At 44.8% G+C, this 15,968-nt stretch overlaps 1 protein-coding gene across 1 annotated transcript in view; it reads left to right on the plus strand.

Moving 5' to 3' along the window:
* The window catches only part of UMODL1 (uromodulin like 1), a 48,113-nt gene that overhangs the window by 7,508 nt on the left and 24,637 nt on the right, over positions 1-15,968 (plus strand). Inside the window, exons 3-10 of the mRNA XM_058864246.1 lie at positions 3,862-4,023; positions 4,444-4,550; positions 5,746-5,938; positions 6,770-6,910; positions 7,698-7,814; positions 9,095-9,349; positions 10,793-10,905; positions 13,354-13,573. Coding sequence (XP_058720229.1) covers positions 3,862-4,023; positions 4,444-4,550; positions 5,746-5,938; positions 6,770-6,910; positions 7,698-7,814; positions 9,095-9,349; positions 10,793-10,905; positions 13,354-13,573 — 1,308 coding nt within the window. The remainder of the gene's footprint in view (positions 1-3,861; positions 4,024-4,443; positions 4,551-5,745; positions 5,939-6,769; positions 6,911-7,697; positions 7,815-9,094; positions 9,350-10,792; positions 10,906-13,353; positions 13,574-15,968) is intronic.

Here is a 15,968-nt window from a genome sequence, read left to right on the forward strand (position 1 = left end):
TTTTCTCTCTTTTTGCCCATGCATGCAGATCAGTGAACTCCTTTAATTACCTGATCCAGTTCTGCAGTGCCCCAATTTCCCACATTTCCCAGTGCCCAGGGATGATGGAGCTCCCCAGAGTCTGCCATCCTGACCTCCACATTCAGTGCTCTGCTCAGCCTCTCACTGAGCAGAGAATTATTTATCACCTTTTAGGGGAATCCTGGGGGATTCACAGGCAGCAATTTGTCCTCACAAAGGCTGTGGGAAGCGAGGGAGCTCCTGTGTCTTTCACAGATGGGCAACTGAGCTGCAGAAAATCTGTGATCAAACCATTCTGTGTCGGTTTCAGACCTGCTTTCAGACACCTTGGGTGCAGTTTTAATTTTTTCATAAATTTATTCTGATTTCCATGGTGCTTAGTGCTGCTTTTAAATGACTTGTATGGTTGGGGCACAGGGCTGCAGGTCAAGCTCATGGGCCTGTGAAATCCACTGCTCTGAAAGGTTGTTTCACCACACAAAACTTCTCCCAGTATCTTGTCTTTTAGGTAGAGATAGGACCCAGTTCTCCAGGCTTGTTTCCAGCTGTCTGAATGGATGGGATGGTTATTTCTCCTGGTGACTGGCTTGCTGCCCACTTTCCAGCATAAGATGAAACCAGAGAGCTCCTTATCTGCCATCTAACCCTTCCTGATCCCCAGCTAGGGAGGGAAAGAGTGCATCAGCACATGGTGAATGCTGGGTTTTAAGCAGACATGTACAAAAATACCTTGAAATAAGAAGGCCCAAGACAACTTTAATTGTGGAGTTTCTTGAGAGCACTTGATGTGCCATGTTAAAATCATGATTTAATCACTGTGCCTTATGTGCACAACTTCCAAAGGTTTTCAGAAAAGCAGCTACAACAAAAAAAGCTGATTGTAGGTGTCCAAGCATCTCCTCAGTCGGGCTGGGACCTTGCAGAGCTGGCATGCAGATGTTCCCAGAGCTGGCATGCAGATGTTCCCAGAGCTGGCATGCAGATGTTCCCAGAGCTGGCATGCAGATGTTTCCAGAGCTGGCATGCAGATGTTCCCAGAGCTGGCATGCAGATGTTTCCAGAGCTGGCATGCAGATGTTCCCAGAGCTGGCATGCAGATGTTCCCAGAGCTGGCATGCAGATGTTCCCATGCTGACTGTAACCAGAGCAGCAGGAGCTGGGGCATGGCTGTACCTGTGCTTGGCTGCCTCAGGAAAGCCAGGGGACAGTGGTGTCACATTTGGGCAGCACTGCAGCATCAGCCTGGGGTGGGAAGGTGCCAGAATGTCCTGTGGGACTTCCCCCAGAAGCAGGTGGCTCTGGCTGCCCTGCAGTTTGTGTCCCTTGTGTGCCCCCAGCAGCTGCAGAAATGGGATTATCGGCATCCCTGCCACAATTCCCATCCATCCATGGGAATCCTGTCTGGAAACTGCCTTGTCCCTTTTTGAGCCCACTGAAGCTGTCTGTCTCCACACTCCCTGTGCTGACAAACTGCAGAAGTTCCCTCCTGTTTGGGTAAAGAAGTGAGTTCTTTCACCTGTTTTGTCATTGCGGGCTCTGGTGAAAATCAGCTCTGCCTTCACCTTGCCCCCCAACTCTGGGATTTTGTAAACCTTGATCACATTCCCTCAGCCTTTTCCCCTCCAAAGCAAAAGTAACAGCCAGGAAGGGTGTTAAATATTTGTCAGATTCTGGATCAGCACAAATCCCAATTAAACCCCTGGAGAGGCAAACAGGATGGAAAACGTCCACCTGAGCAAGTAAAGCTTACCAATGGTCCAGACCCCAAAACCAGGGTTGTGTGGTGAAAACTGCCAGCCTGCCTTTGGAACAGACTTTCCCAGGAGCTTTCTCTGTAGTTTCATAGATTTGTCTCCACCTTCTGATACCTGAGACAAATGCAGGGTGCTGGTCCCTGGGTCTACCACACCCTCTGGAAGACCCCATCCCTTCCAGAGGGAAGGAGGGAAAGGAAGGGGATTATGGCTGAGCTAATGTTGTCCCTCAGCATCAATCTCCTGCCCCATCCTGCAGTGATGGCAGATCCAGCAGCTGTCCAGAGGCAGGCTGGCAAGTGACCTTTGGTTGCTAAGCTGCAGTTCTGCTTCCATACATTTGTGGAAATAAAGGAGGAGAAAAGCCTGTACTTCATCCAAATGACAGAGGAGTTGGCTGGCTTGCTCCTCACTGTTTGCTTGGAAGGTGACTGTCCCCAGCATGATTGAAGAGGAGGGCACAAATTGAATTTTCAAAGTGCATCTGGTACAATTAGGCAGAAATGTGAAGTGAATCCATCTCTGTTTCCGTTGATCCGAAAACGATGACCTTTTGATTTCAGATAAATGGCTGCTGTGGCACCCAGCCAAGATTCAATAGTGTTTTCTGAGACTGCATGTGACTCATTAAACCATTTACACTGCAGTTAAACACAGCAAAAAAAATAAAGAGACACAGGTGGGAAAAAAAAACAAAACTGCTTTGGGCCTCAAGCCTGCTTGAACTGCACCTGAATATCAGGGCTGGAGGAATTTCCATGCCTTGGTCCAGCTGACCAGGATCCACCTGCTCAAACCAGGGTGAATAGGGAATTTTCCAACACAGGGTGTTTGTGTTTGTGCAAAATCCAGTGTGAGGGGCTGCTTAGCTCCCTGCACAGGAGGCTGAGAAGGAGCAATCATTTGGGAATGTGTGTGAGACTCAGCTAAGAGCAGCCAAGGCTGTATCACACCTTAATGTGGCTTTGGAAATCAAGAGGGATATTTCTAGGAAAAGGACCTGTTTGGGGGAACCACCTGTAGTGCCAGCCCCAGAGAGAGGAGGATCTGGAATGTGCATGTGGCAGCAAGTTTTGTAGATTCAGTTTAAGTCTTGGTTAACCAAGACAATTTCCCTGGCTAAGAAACTTACTTTGCTGAGGCCAAAAGTGCTAGATTCAATATCCCCTCCTGCTTCTCAGAAACCTCACATTTGCTCTCATCCAGAGCCTCGGCATAACAGAAATTGTAAACCCACAGAACTGACTGTTCATAATAGATTTATAGTTTGCCATGGATCTTTCACTTGCTATGGGCTTTATTACGTCAAATGTGGTTTTCCTGCACCACAACTGTTTCTATTGCAACAATCAGGTCCATTTTTCTCCTGGCTGACTTTAATTGCCCAGTAAAGGATCAAAAATGAATGGAAAAGAGATTTCTTTCAGGTTGCTTAGAAAGACCAGAGCTAAGCATTACTTGGAGCTGTGTTTGAGAGTGTGGGTAAAGAAGTGAGTTTATAGGGCTTGGAAATATATTTTTTTTTTTCCTCCATAGAAGAGATTTTGTGCTGGCACTGACCCAGAACCACTGTCTCCTGCAACCTCCTGCCTCAGATGCCCTCTCTGGCATGGGCTGGAGTGGGAGTGGCCAGCTGGAACAGAATTAGTGCAACTAAGGTTAAATTTGTGCCAAAAAATATTAAATGAAAGTTCTTGATTTCTATCTTGCACAGCACCTGTTTTCTTTGATCATTAGATATTATTTGGATTAGTCACAGCTGACACCGGGAACATTTTCTGTTTCACGGTGCTTCAGTGCCTCCACATTTAGAAACTTAACTATGAGCCCATCCATAATTATTAATGGAAAGTTAGAAATTCAAAATTTCTCCAACAGAAATTTCATGGACAAGAGAAATATCTGAGAATATTTACACCCTTGAAATGAAATAATGATATTTTAGGCAGCTGTTTTCTTCCCATTAAAAACTCAGAGCAGACATGCTTGTAAAATGAGGAGGAGGTGTTTGGTATAAATTAAATATCACAATTTTATGGAAACAACTTTCTGTATTTTTGTTCTCAGAAATGTTTTTGTTACTTAGCACTCAATAGATCCAGTGTATTTGCCTCAAGACCTGGTATTTGTCCAGTGAAGGATATGGAAACATTTGATTATCCTTGCACGTTCGATACTGAATGTCCAGGGCTGAAAAAATGCTGCAGCTCATCCAAAGGAGCAGGCTGTGTGGATCCCATGCCAGAGGGTATGTTACTGATAAATTCAACACTGCTTCTAATAGAAATATCCTTAATTTTCCCTCCTGAGGGTAGGAGTGGGCAGGAAATCTGTTACCATAGCTCTTCCTGAAACAAATACGGGAATCTGCTTTGGTTGGATTCCAGGATATTCAGCTCCAGTGCTTGCAGCAGTGAGCACTGAGTGGTGTGTGGGTGCTGTGGGTCCAGCAAACCTCCCCTGGCTCCTTCCTTGGCTCCTTCTCCTCTGCTGGCTCCTCTGCCTGTGGCATATGGCAAATGAGGCCCTGCCTGGTGCCTGCTCGTGGGCCCCTCGCATTTTGCCAAGTTAAATCTTGCTTTGTTTCCTCAGAGCCTCCCTGAAGCTCTGTCACCTTCTCTAGCACCAGAGCTCAGATGACTTGGCTGTTTTATTTCCTGTGCTGCAGGGAGGATGTTCTGGTACAACGTGACAGTGCTTGTGAAAATGGATTTTAATGAATTAATCCGGGTGGATCCCCACCTTCTGAATCATTCCCGCCTTTTGCACTCTGTGGTATGTACAAACACTCTTCCCTTGTTGTGCCCATGATTCTGTTCCTCAGGGGCCACTCTTTGCTCACCCTTTGTTCTGCCAGATTGATGCTTTTTGGCCCAATTTCTGATTATTTCTGTATTTCTGATTACTGAATGTCAGCTGAGTCCTTAAGCAATTCAAGTAACATTGATTTATCAGCTTCTTTAGCAAATTTTCAGGTCTCTTCCAAGGGCAATTTAGAGACATACTGAAATAAAGGGGGTTTTCCTGCTTAAGTAGTTCTTGCTCCAGCTCTCACTTCAGTTTTGGCCCTATGACAGACTGGGACCAGACTTCAAGCCCTTCAAAGCATGATACTTCCTGATACAGAATTTTAAGTTAAGCCTTTCCAAGACAAACCTATCTGCTATAATCTGCTGGCACTGATGGGCAGGAGAATAGAAATGATAACAGCATGGGTGTAATTCTTCCTCCTATCTGATCTCCCCTTCTTATATCCTAAGAAAGCAAGAAACCCTGGTCCTGTTGCTGTGTAGTAGCAGCAGAGGGGCTGGACCCACCAAGGGATCCACCAAGGCTTTTGTATCTTGGTTTAAAACAAGCTATGTGGGAGTCAAACACTCAAGAAATGCGGAGTTGAGGTGAAGCTGTTCAAGGAGCTGCTACTCAGCGTCCTGCTGTCCATTCCACTGACTCTTAATGCTCAGCCCACCAGCAGATCCCTTCTCTCATTCCTGACTCTCAGCTGGGATGGCTTGGTGTGCCTGGGGTCTCTCTGTGGCTCTTAATCCTGCCCCTCATCCTGAGTCTGTTGCTTTTCCTCTTCTTCTTTCTATTCCCTTTGCCAGCAGTCCATTTAGCTGTTCAAAGAAGTGCTGGACAGCTTTATTACAGCCAAACTGCAGTGGCCTGTGTAATGTATTGTAATCCACTGAGACTTTTCAAAGCAGGACTTTTCCCACCTCTTCCTGGGTTACTCCTTCTGCCAAAGCATTTTGAGATCAGCTCCACACCCCCTGCATGGCATTTCTGTACCATAAATCTGTTGTGAAATGTGAAAATAAGAACTCACCATAAACACAGGCCCAAGCAGTACCACTTTGCAGTGGTTTCTGAATTTCTTCCCACACTCAGATTATGATAATAACCACTGCATAATTCATGTGCTGGGAAATGACCAAGGTGCTCCAGTGTTTGCTGCCCTGTTTTCCAGATCACTGGAGCACTGCAGCCCCTGAATGCCTCTGTGCACCACATCCAGAGTGACCGTGGGGACATCTATGCTGGGACAGTGGCCTCTCAGCTTCTCCTGGGACTGCACCAGCCAGCTCCTCTGGCAGAGGTTTCCTCCTCCCTGAAGGCCATGGTGAAGCGAGTGTATGAAGTGATTGACACACAAGTGCAAGGTCACTGATTGCAATCCTGTCACATTTCAGGGGGTTTCATCCCTCTTCACTTGGGATCTCATTTATATAACCATTACTTTGCACAGAGGATCTTGCAAACTTTGCAAACGCGGCCCAGACCTTTCTGTTATAGGATGGAGTGTTAATGATTATTTTGGAGTGAGTAGTTTGGAAGGGAATGCTTCTGAACCCTCAAAGTTATTTTCCCCCAGTAACATAGTTTTTCAGATGAAAGAGCAAATATGTGCATATTTGTAGTACAATCATTAGTTGTATTAAACAGACTCTTTGAAAAACTGTTTTCTTGGGAAGTAGATATATTCTGTTGCCATGTGACTTCCAGTAGCTTGTATGAAACAAGCCATATTTATAGTCTGTTAATTACTGTAGCATATTACTACATACTTTTAAAATGTTACATAAACATTCCAATACATTAATTTAAAATTATGTCAGTCTACTTACTGCTCTGCAGTTATCTGAACATTTTCACTCCTGAAATGCATGCATAAGCTCCATTATCAGTGCTTCTTATTCTGTGTTTTCACAGTCCAGCTTTCAGTGAAATCACTGGGTAGTCCTCCTTCCTCCTGTGCTGACATCTCAGGTTTGGATGGCATCCTACAGGTGTAAGCAGGAGCTGCCCCTAACTGTCCTCTAATTCCAAAGAATTGTCGTAAAAAGCGATTGGGTGATAACATCCAGAATGGCTCTAGGAGCATTACTGCAGATTTCTGGTTATTTATCATAACCAGAGCCTGGTCTACACACAGTGCAGATCAGTCTTGATGCTGCTCCCAGTACCTGTGCAAAGTGTGTTGTTCTTCCTAGATGTCAATGAATGCTCCTATGCTGAGTTCAACGCTTGCCCTGAGAAAAGCAGCTGTGTAAACCTGGAGGGTTATTACAGCTGCCACCCTCAGCATGAACGTGCCACTGTCACCCCTCTCTGGCTGAGCCCAAGGAAGGAAGGTAAGAAATGTTGGTCTCAGCTTGGCAAGTGCTGAGGATGTTCCTGCAGGACATTGTGCTCCTTTGCAGGAGTCACCTGGAGGAATTTCTGGAGCATGAGTGCCCCTTCTCCTCCTGTTGGGACAAAATTCCACATAAACATGTTACCTATTACATATTCCACATAAACATGTTACCTATTTCTGATGGAAATGCAGAGTATTCATTTCACAGTCCCTTACTCTTTCCTCTATTTCACCCTCAGCTGTCCTCACTCACCTGCCAAAACATAAAACTTCAGACCCTACAGCTTCTCAGAGCAAGTCACTTTTTGTCAGTGCACCTTTCCAGCCTCTCGAGAAACAATTAATGGCATTATTTCTGCCATTCTCTTCTTTCCTGTTTTGACTGCAGCCCAGACTCAGTGGTTGTATGAGCCCACCCTGAGCTGCTGAGCCCTCTGCTGCAAGCAGTTTGGCACTGGCTGAAATAATTCCTTGTGGTACCAGTTCAGCAAAAGATACTTACAGCCCACAGACATCAGTGGGCCTGCTAATAGGCTTTAAGATAATGAGATGAATAACTGCTTGCAGATTTGATGCTTTAGTGAGAAAATAATTCTACAATCCCTTAATCTCAAAAATTAAGATAATGTATTACTTTATGCTTTTGTGATATGATAATTCTTTTCTTTTCTATTTATATTACTTCTATTGCTGCTTTTCATGTGGAAAACATGAATGGTATTATTTTGGATTTGCTTTCTTAGCAATACTCTTAACTCTTTGACAATATGATCTTCCCCTAGGCATTGCAGCATCTACTCCAATTTCAGTAAATGCTGTTAACACTGGCACTAGTTATCCCTCTACAAGGAAAGCAAATCTCTTGTCCATAACCAACGAATCTACAGATGCTGGGTGCTGTAAGTAACTTTGGATTTTAATAAATGTTTTCTTGCTTTGTGATGGGAACAAACCTCAGTAGATTTGTGTTTACATGGGTGATGCAGCCCTTTCAGGCAGGAGTTATTACAATCCTTTTAACAACACCCTGTTCTTCTGTGGGAGGAAATAGATTTAAATTGTTCTTTAGGAGTTCAGAGAGCCAGGCTGGATATTCTTGTTTTTCACCCACAACTTCTGAAGGAAGCTGAAGCCAGAGGAATTAACCTAAGGCCCCTCTATTGCAGAGGAGAAAGGCTTTTGGGGTGTTTGTCAGCCACCTGGCCCAGAGTGCTGGAAACAATTGTGTTCTATTGAAGCAGTTTATGAAAACAATCTTTTTTCCTTAGTCTACCCATTAACATGAAAAACTTGAAGCTGTGGCAGCAGGATGCCATGGTCTCTGGGTTAGCAGGGGGTGTGATGCTCACCTCACCTGGCCCCAGCTCTCCCCAGCAGAGGTGTCTTGTCTGGGCTCTGACTCCAGCCAGCCAGACTGGCTCTGCTGCAGGGCAACTCCTCCTCCCAGGAGAGGAATCATCTCTGAAGGGCCCTGTCATTTCCCATTGACATGACAAAGATTGCACTGGACTAGAGTGGAATAACAGGTGAAGTGCTGCACACCACTCTCCCCCAGCCTGTTAGCTGGGGGCTGGAGGGGGTTTCCAGGATAAATCCAGGCAACCTTTGCCTGAACAGGTGCATTTTGGTGATTAAAATGACAGGAGGTGAAGCAGGTGTCAACACATGTAGAGTACCCAGAGTGACTGTTCCAAACTTAGTCCTGTTGCTTGCACCTGTAGCTCACTGGCTGATTATTTATGTGAGTGGAGATTTGGAGGAGATCAGGTTTTCCAGAGGAATTGTGGCTGCCTCATCCCTGGAAGTGTCCAAGGCCAGGTGGGACGTGGCTCTGAGCAGCCTGCTCCAGTGGAAGGTGTCCCTGCCCATGGCAGGGGGTGGAATTGGATGATCTTTAAGGTTCTTTCCAGCCCAAACTATTCTGTGATTCTATGATTCAACAGAAATGCATACAGTAAAAGGAAATAAAAAGGTTAAACACTAAACCAGCCACCCCAGTGGGATGGTTCATAGATGAGGGGATCTGCTAGTGTGAGAGGGGCAGATTCTGTCCTGACAGAAAGAGAACCCTACCCTATTGACTGTCAAAGTGCTTGTCTGTAGTGGATTTAGAGCAGCACAAAGCTTTAAAAGTGAAATGTTGCTTTTTCCATGTCAATTCTTCCTGGGACTGCAACAGATCCCTCTGCAGTTACAAACCATCAAATCCTCAGCGTTACCAGCAACAGCTTTGAAATGTCCTGGCTTGTCATTCCCACTCTGAAGCACACATTCCGAGTCCGGGTGTCCAAGGGCAATGAAACTGTGCAAACCCTGCAGACAGAGGAAATGCACATGGATGTGTCTCACCTGGAAGCAGGTGTGATGTATTCAGTAGAGATCAGCTATGAAACTTGTGGGAAAACCATTATCTCTCATCAAAATGTTAAAACAGGTAAAGAAACAGTTTAAAATACATATATATATAATATAGTATATCTCTATCTTCTCCCTTCTCCTCCTTCCATCCCCACTCACTTGCAGTTCAGCAATGATCCTTTGGTCCACACTGAACAACATTTCCCACCTTCTTCAGCACTTTTTATCTCACCTACTCCAGCATTTATCCAACCCAGAATATCAAACAGCAGAACTTTGTCCTTAGTTGATAAAGCAGTGCTGGAGCTGATCAGACTATTACAGATATCAGGCTAAGCTATAATTTTTTTTTTTTTTAAATATTTCTTTGGTGCCTGGCACTCCTTTCTGCTGCCACCCATCTCCCAGAAGGCCTCATTTTTTCCTGGTTGATGTCTGTGGCCAGTGGGAAATCCAGGCAACTGGTTTGTCAAGGGCTCAGCTGAGCTAACAAGAGTGCCCAGAGGAAGGGCATATTCTGCTGAATAAAGGATTAAAGAGAATTACGTGGATTGAGTAAGAAAGCTGCAGACTACCTGCCCAGTTCTGTTCAATTAACTGGTGGTGGGAGCTTCCTGAGGCCCTAGTGTGTTGATCAAACATAATTTTGCTTCTTCTCTAGTCTTAAATTATTTCCTAAGCCTCCATACAAACAAGGAAACAAATCTCTCCTCCTTTTTTCAAAGAGCAGGCAGTGAACTATTTATTACTGACCACGGAGGGAATGCTGCTGTTCATGTTTATCCCTAAGAGCCTTCCCTTTGATGAGATGAGGGATGGCTCCAGTTTGGGTCAGAAGGAAATTACTCTCTTTGTGGAGGGAAAGTAGGAGGTCTAGTGGTTATGAAAAGAGAGGGCTGAACTTCAGAGTACGGAGCTGGAGCCCTTGAGAAAAAGAAAAGTTTTCCACGGATCAGTCCAAGGAGTAACAGCCATGGAGTGTTTATACAGGACAAAGCAGTTAGAGATTCCTTGGCTCTTGATTTTGGCTCCTGTGCTCTGTACAGTATCTGTCAGGGCTCACACACAAGGGGCATGCACAGCTTTTTGTTGTATTTTCAGTTTAAGAATATATTTACTATCCCCACTACCAAGATCAGGAAAATAAATAAATGAAAAGTGTGACTGGTGGGCCAGAGATGAGCCCATGGGCAATTCTACCCTGGGTGTAACTTCAAGGCAGGAGTTATGCAGGGCCAGGTCCAGTTATGTGTAAACCCACACATAAAGTATATGTACACCCTGTTCTCATGCAGTTGCAATGAGGCACCAAAATATCTCTTTAGACCCGATAGAAGTGCATCTTCTCAATGTATCAAAAGCTTGCAGGAGCCTATTGGCTTTATTTTTTTGACTTCATACCAAACTCTCTCAATCTTGTCCTCCTTTCTTCCATCAGCTGAGATTTTGGTCCAGGTACATCAATTTTAGCTGAATCCTTTCCTACTTTGTCAGTGTGTTTTAATGTTGTGTCCTACAGAGGCCAAGATATTTGATGTTACTATGAGGATTCTCAACTACAACTTCACTGATGATTTCCATAATTCCAGCAGCTCAGCATATGAAGAATTTTCAAGACTGTTGCTTACAGAGGTAAACTGACTATATCTCTGGATAATATATATAAATTGTTTTCAATGTAAAATTTATTTGATCTAATAGAGAATTTTATGCCTGGGTGAAGTATTCCTTCAAAATTAGCATACTATTTCCTGTGACCTTTCTTTATAATTACAACAAAATTCAACTGACTAGACAGATCAAGCCCTTGGCCTTGTTAGCAATGAAGCCAATGAGAATTTTCCCCTACAGAAGAGTGAAGGAATTAGAAATACAGGCATGCAACAGGGGTTCCTCTCCTTGGATCTTTAATTTGGCAATAAACTCAAAGTAAATTAACTTGAGCCTTTTAACGGATTATTGAAATGGCATTCCTGGCATTCATTTCAGCACAGCCTGCTTAATAAATGTCTTTCTCCTCTCAAAGCTCTGCTTTCAGGAAACGTATCTGGATCAGACTTTCTTCTCCAGCCTCATTCCTTGCCTGCACACATGTGGTCACTGTCCACAGGCAGGTGCAAGCAGCCAGAAACAAAACTTGAGTCATCAAGTCTGGTGCCAGCTCTCAGCTTCCCAAAAAAGGGGGAGGTTTCATATGGAGCAATCTCCCACAGTTTTGCTGCACAGAACAGGGCCTCTACAGAGGAATTGGGATCTCCATCCAAAACAAGGCTTCCCCAAAACAAAGGTTGACTCATAATCATGTGTGAATTTAAATGCAAGAGAAAAACCCAAAGCAATAATGGAGCTGTAAGTTCAAGGGCAGCAGAGAAGAGGCATTTGCCCAACAGAAATTGCTGGTTGAACCTCCTCACATGGTTTTATTTCCCACAGTTACAAACTGTTCACTTTTGTTGTGCAGGAAGATTCTGGTGAATGAGTCTTCTCTGTGATTAATGCAGAGCTGATTGGCTTCATCAGGGTGGGAAGAAAAAGGAGCATTGCCCATCTGTGTTGCTTCTGCCTCCTTGAGTGTTTGTGAGCACAACATCCCCCTGAGAGGGATTCTTCTCATTTTCTTGCCTCTCTACCCTGATGTGAGCTTAGACCAGCTAAACAGCTTGTTTGTAGGAATCTTTCTGAGCAAGCTCTGTCTGAATGGGAACAAAGCTGTGCTGATTTATGGCTCTGCAGTTCGTGCTCAAAGGCACACTCTGAGGTGTATGCAGGAACAAAAGGCTCAAGCAAGAGCTGCCTTCTAGACATGTAAGGTAAAACTGCCAGCTCCTGCACAGCTCAAATACTGACAGCACTGTGCCAGCTTCAATGGTCAGAGTAATGCCATTATTTCAGCTGAAGTGACTGCTCAGTGGTTTGGTAATTAACCATGATGTAATTGTGATATTGCCTTGAAGCTGGGCTGTCTCAAACATGTTTTTTGAAGTTATCCACCCCCATTTTTTCTTGTCTCTCATCCTGAGGTTTCTTTGTTATTGGACTCAGCTGCAGGCTGAACTTGGGAACTAAAGCCATGCCCACACATGTAAATGAAACAAAATGCATGTGTGACATACACAGATAACATTGAGGCTCTGCTGCATGCACTTACCTGGACAGTTCAGCCAGGGCCAGGGGGAATTCTGCTCCCTTGAGCCAAAATTTAGAACTTGATTTGTAAGACCAATGGTCAGATGGATTCAATTTACAAAGGTATCATGGAATTATATAATCCCAGAATTGTTTGGGTTGGAAGAGGCCTTGAAGATCATCCAGTTCCAAACCCCTGCCATGGGCAACACCTTCCACCAGACCAAATTGCTCAGAGCCCTGTCCAACCTGGCCTTGGATACTTCCAGGGATGGGACATCCACAGCTTTTCTGGGCAACCTGTGCCAGGGCTTCACCACCCTCACAATAAATAAGTTTTCCCTAATATTGAATCTAACTTTATCAGTCTGAAGCCATTCCTCCTTGTCCTGTCACTCCAGGCCCTTGTAAATAGTCTTGCCTCATCTTTCCAGTTCCCTTCAGGTACTGGAAGGTCACAATTAAGTCTCCCCAGAGCCTTCTGCTTTCCAGGCTGAACAATCCCAATTCTCTCAGCCTTTCCTAACAGCAGAGCTGCTCTGATCCTGGAGCCTCCTCTGGGCTCTCTCCAGCAGCTCCAGCTGCTCCCTGTGCTGGGCCCAGGGCTGGGGCAGCTCTGCAGGTGGGGTCTCACCTGAAGGGGCAGAGGGGCAGAATTCCCCCCTCTCCTGCTGCCCACACTGATTTTGGTGAAGCCCAGCACACAGAGGGTTTCTGGGTCCCACTGCACACAGCCAGGACGTGTCCAGCCTCTCATCCACCAGCACCCCCAAGTCCTTCTCAGCAAGGTTGCAAGGACACTCACATTACTTTGTGCCAAAATAATTACTGAAAAATAAGAACTCTGAAATACTTTGGAACTTTTCACAGCATCTTCTGTCTTGTGCTTATATAAATATTTAAAGAGGTACCTGTTGGCTCCCTAATTGTCAGTGCTTCTCTCCCGTTGCTCAGCTTGAAAATTCATTCCCACCCAACATTTCTGCCTTGTACAAATCTGGGAAGCTGAAAGTGCAGATTGTATCCCTGGCAGCAGGAAGCATCATTGTGAGGCTCAGAATCATTGTGCAGGATCCCGAGTTTCCAGTGGATGCCTCCACATTTGCCCCAGTGCTTTCCTACCTGCACAATGGCTCCGTGCTTGTGGTGGATCAGCAAAACACTGCAGTAGAAGGTAATTTTATTTTTTCAAAGAAGAGAGCAGCATTTGTGTTTTGATCACATGCAGAATCACCAATATTATTCACAAAATAGAAAAACAAAGGATGTGTTTTGTTGAAGAGAAAACCATCATGTGAGAATTCTTTCAGGGGTTTTATCCATAAGCCCAGAAGAGTCAGACAAAGGAGTGCTGGCTGTCCCCAGGTACCTGCAGGCACTGCTTCTCCTCACTGTGTTTAACCCAAGTGGAGCCCTTGGTTTCCCTGTTCATTTTCCTCTCTCTCCTCTCTGTCCCCAGCTGGAAGTTTGCCATGTCTTTCTCCAGCTGAATGGCAGACAGGATTACTGTGGAATATCTGTAGCCTTTAGATACACAAGCCCTCTAGGCAGTTTTGTGCTCCAAGACTGGGGGAACATATTTGGGACAAGGTTTAAGAAATCTAACATCTTCACTCTAGAAGCCCAGCCAGAGGAATTCCCAAATGTCCTTGTTGTGAATAGGATGGAAGAAACGTGCATGGAATTTATGTTAAACCAGGCCTTTGTTTAATCTTCAGTAATCACCACTTTTATCTTCAAAGGACTGAGTTCTGTCCTCAGGTTTCCCAGCTGGCAGAGACAGCAGAGTTCAAAAAGTTGCCAAAGCCAACAGAATGGGTTATTCTTCTCTCTTGTTGTATTGAGCCTTTCTGAGCAGGAAAAACTCCCTTTGCAGCTGTGGAGCATATGGAGGTTAAGGAGAACAGGACAGGAAAAAGACAGGAGACAAATTGCACTCAAAGCCTACAAATATGACAGTAGCAGCTGACACTAATATGTGCCAAAATACTTTGTAAATGTTATTGATCCTGGGACCAAAAGGCTGAGGAAGAAGAAGGTGATAGCTCTGGATAGTCACTTTAGCTGCACAAAACCAGGTGGCTTCCAGTAGCACCACACTCATCCAGGGGCACAGCCAACACCTCCACTCCTCCTTAGGGGCTGAGAAAAGGGGTTTATTTCTTAGCTCTACCCAAAAGAAGAATTTCTTCAACATGAGTTGTCTAAGTGGAAAATAAGGAGTGAAACACATGAAGGGTGGATTTGTATAATGGGGTGTTTTGCTTCCTGACCCCGGAGAGCCCCAGGACACGACCTTTGCAATAAACCCACCCAGATCCTGTCCCCTGGATCCTCCCTGCAGCCTGGCCACCACCAGGCTTTGTGCTTGGTTTAGTGAAAGTCCATTCAACTGTGAAAAGCAGGGATGAGAAGTCAGAAGGGACAGCACAATGGAAGGGACTGGACCAGATCTCTTTGAAGATCCATAAATTATTAAGTTTATCGCCATGATGAATAGAGACAATAAAATCTGTTTGTGGGGCATGGTAAAAGGGAAAGGGATGTGTGCTGAATCAGGCACAAGATCCTTCTAGCACAATGTCACTGCCCCAGGAGCAGCCAGGAGCCAATTCCTGGAGAGGCATCACCTCCCACTAATTATCTCCTAGCCAAGAATTTGTTTCAGTTCCAGGACTCCCTGAATCCAGAGGGATTTTTTAGGGTTTGTTTATCCCCCATGAATCTCCCCCATCAAATCAGAGAAATCTTTATCATCTGCAACATTATATGGCAAGGAATTTCACAGATTTTTACCCTTTGCATGTACCCCTTACAGGTGTATAATAGGTAATCAGAGTGAACACAAAGGTGGCTTTTTAATAATTTTTGGACTAGGACTGTTGGTTAAGGTGTGTGGAGGGAAGCGCCAAATGTGAAGGGCCAGAGAGGTGCCAGGAGTACAGAAAGAGAGCTCAGAGCAGACCTTGGCTGAGAAGTGATGGTTTAGAGAGGAAAAAAGTGCTGTGTGTGTGGGTGGATGTGCACAAGTGATGCAGCAGTCAGTGCCAGTGTTTTGACCCGATGCATGATTGAATGTGGCCATCAGAGGTGAAGGAATTTGCTTAAAAAGCCGTGCAAAGTGAGGGGAAAGGAAACCTTCAGAGACAATGGAGGCAGTGAATGTAAGTGATTTGGCAATTAGCATTTCTCGGATGGTGTTGGAAGCCACCAAGGGTCACAATTATTTCATAGCACAGTTAGGAATTAACAGGATTTCATCTCTGGTGTTCAGTCAATCCTGCACACTTCTGCATTCCCTCTAAGTGGCTTAGGCTGGAACATAATAGGCTGGCCACAGGAACATGAAATTGTCTAATGGAAACTATCATGGACACAGCAGTTATCCAAAATGACAAGAAAAGTAAAAATAATTGAATTATTAAAATAGAAAGAATTGAAATTTTAGCTAGAAGGAAGGAAAAGCAAGCAGAAAGATGAGTTCATGTATGTGCATGCACACGGAATGGGGCATTCCTTTGCTTCAGAGAAATAATCACCATCATTAATCTGCAGGTTTGCAGAACAAG

This window comes from Poecile atricapillus, chromosome 1, assembly GCF_030490865.1.
Source record: "Poecile atricapillus isolate bPoeAtr1 chromosome 1, bPoeAtr1.hap1, whole genome shotgun sequence".
In the NCBI taxonomy this organism is placed as follows: domain Eukaryota; kingdom Metazoa; phylum Chordata; class Aves; order Passeriformes; family Paridae; genus Poecile; species Poecile atricapillus.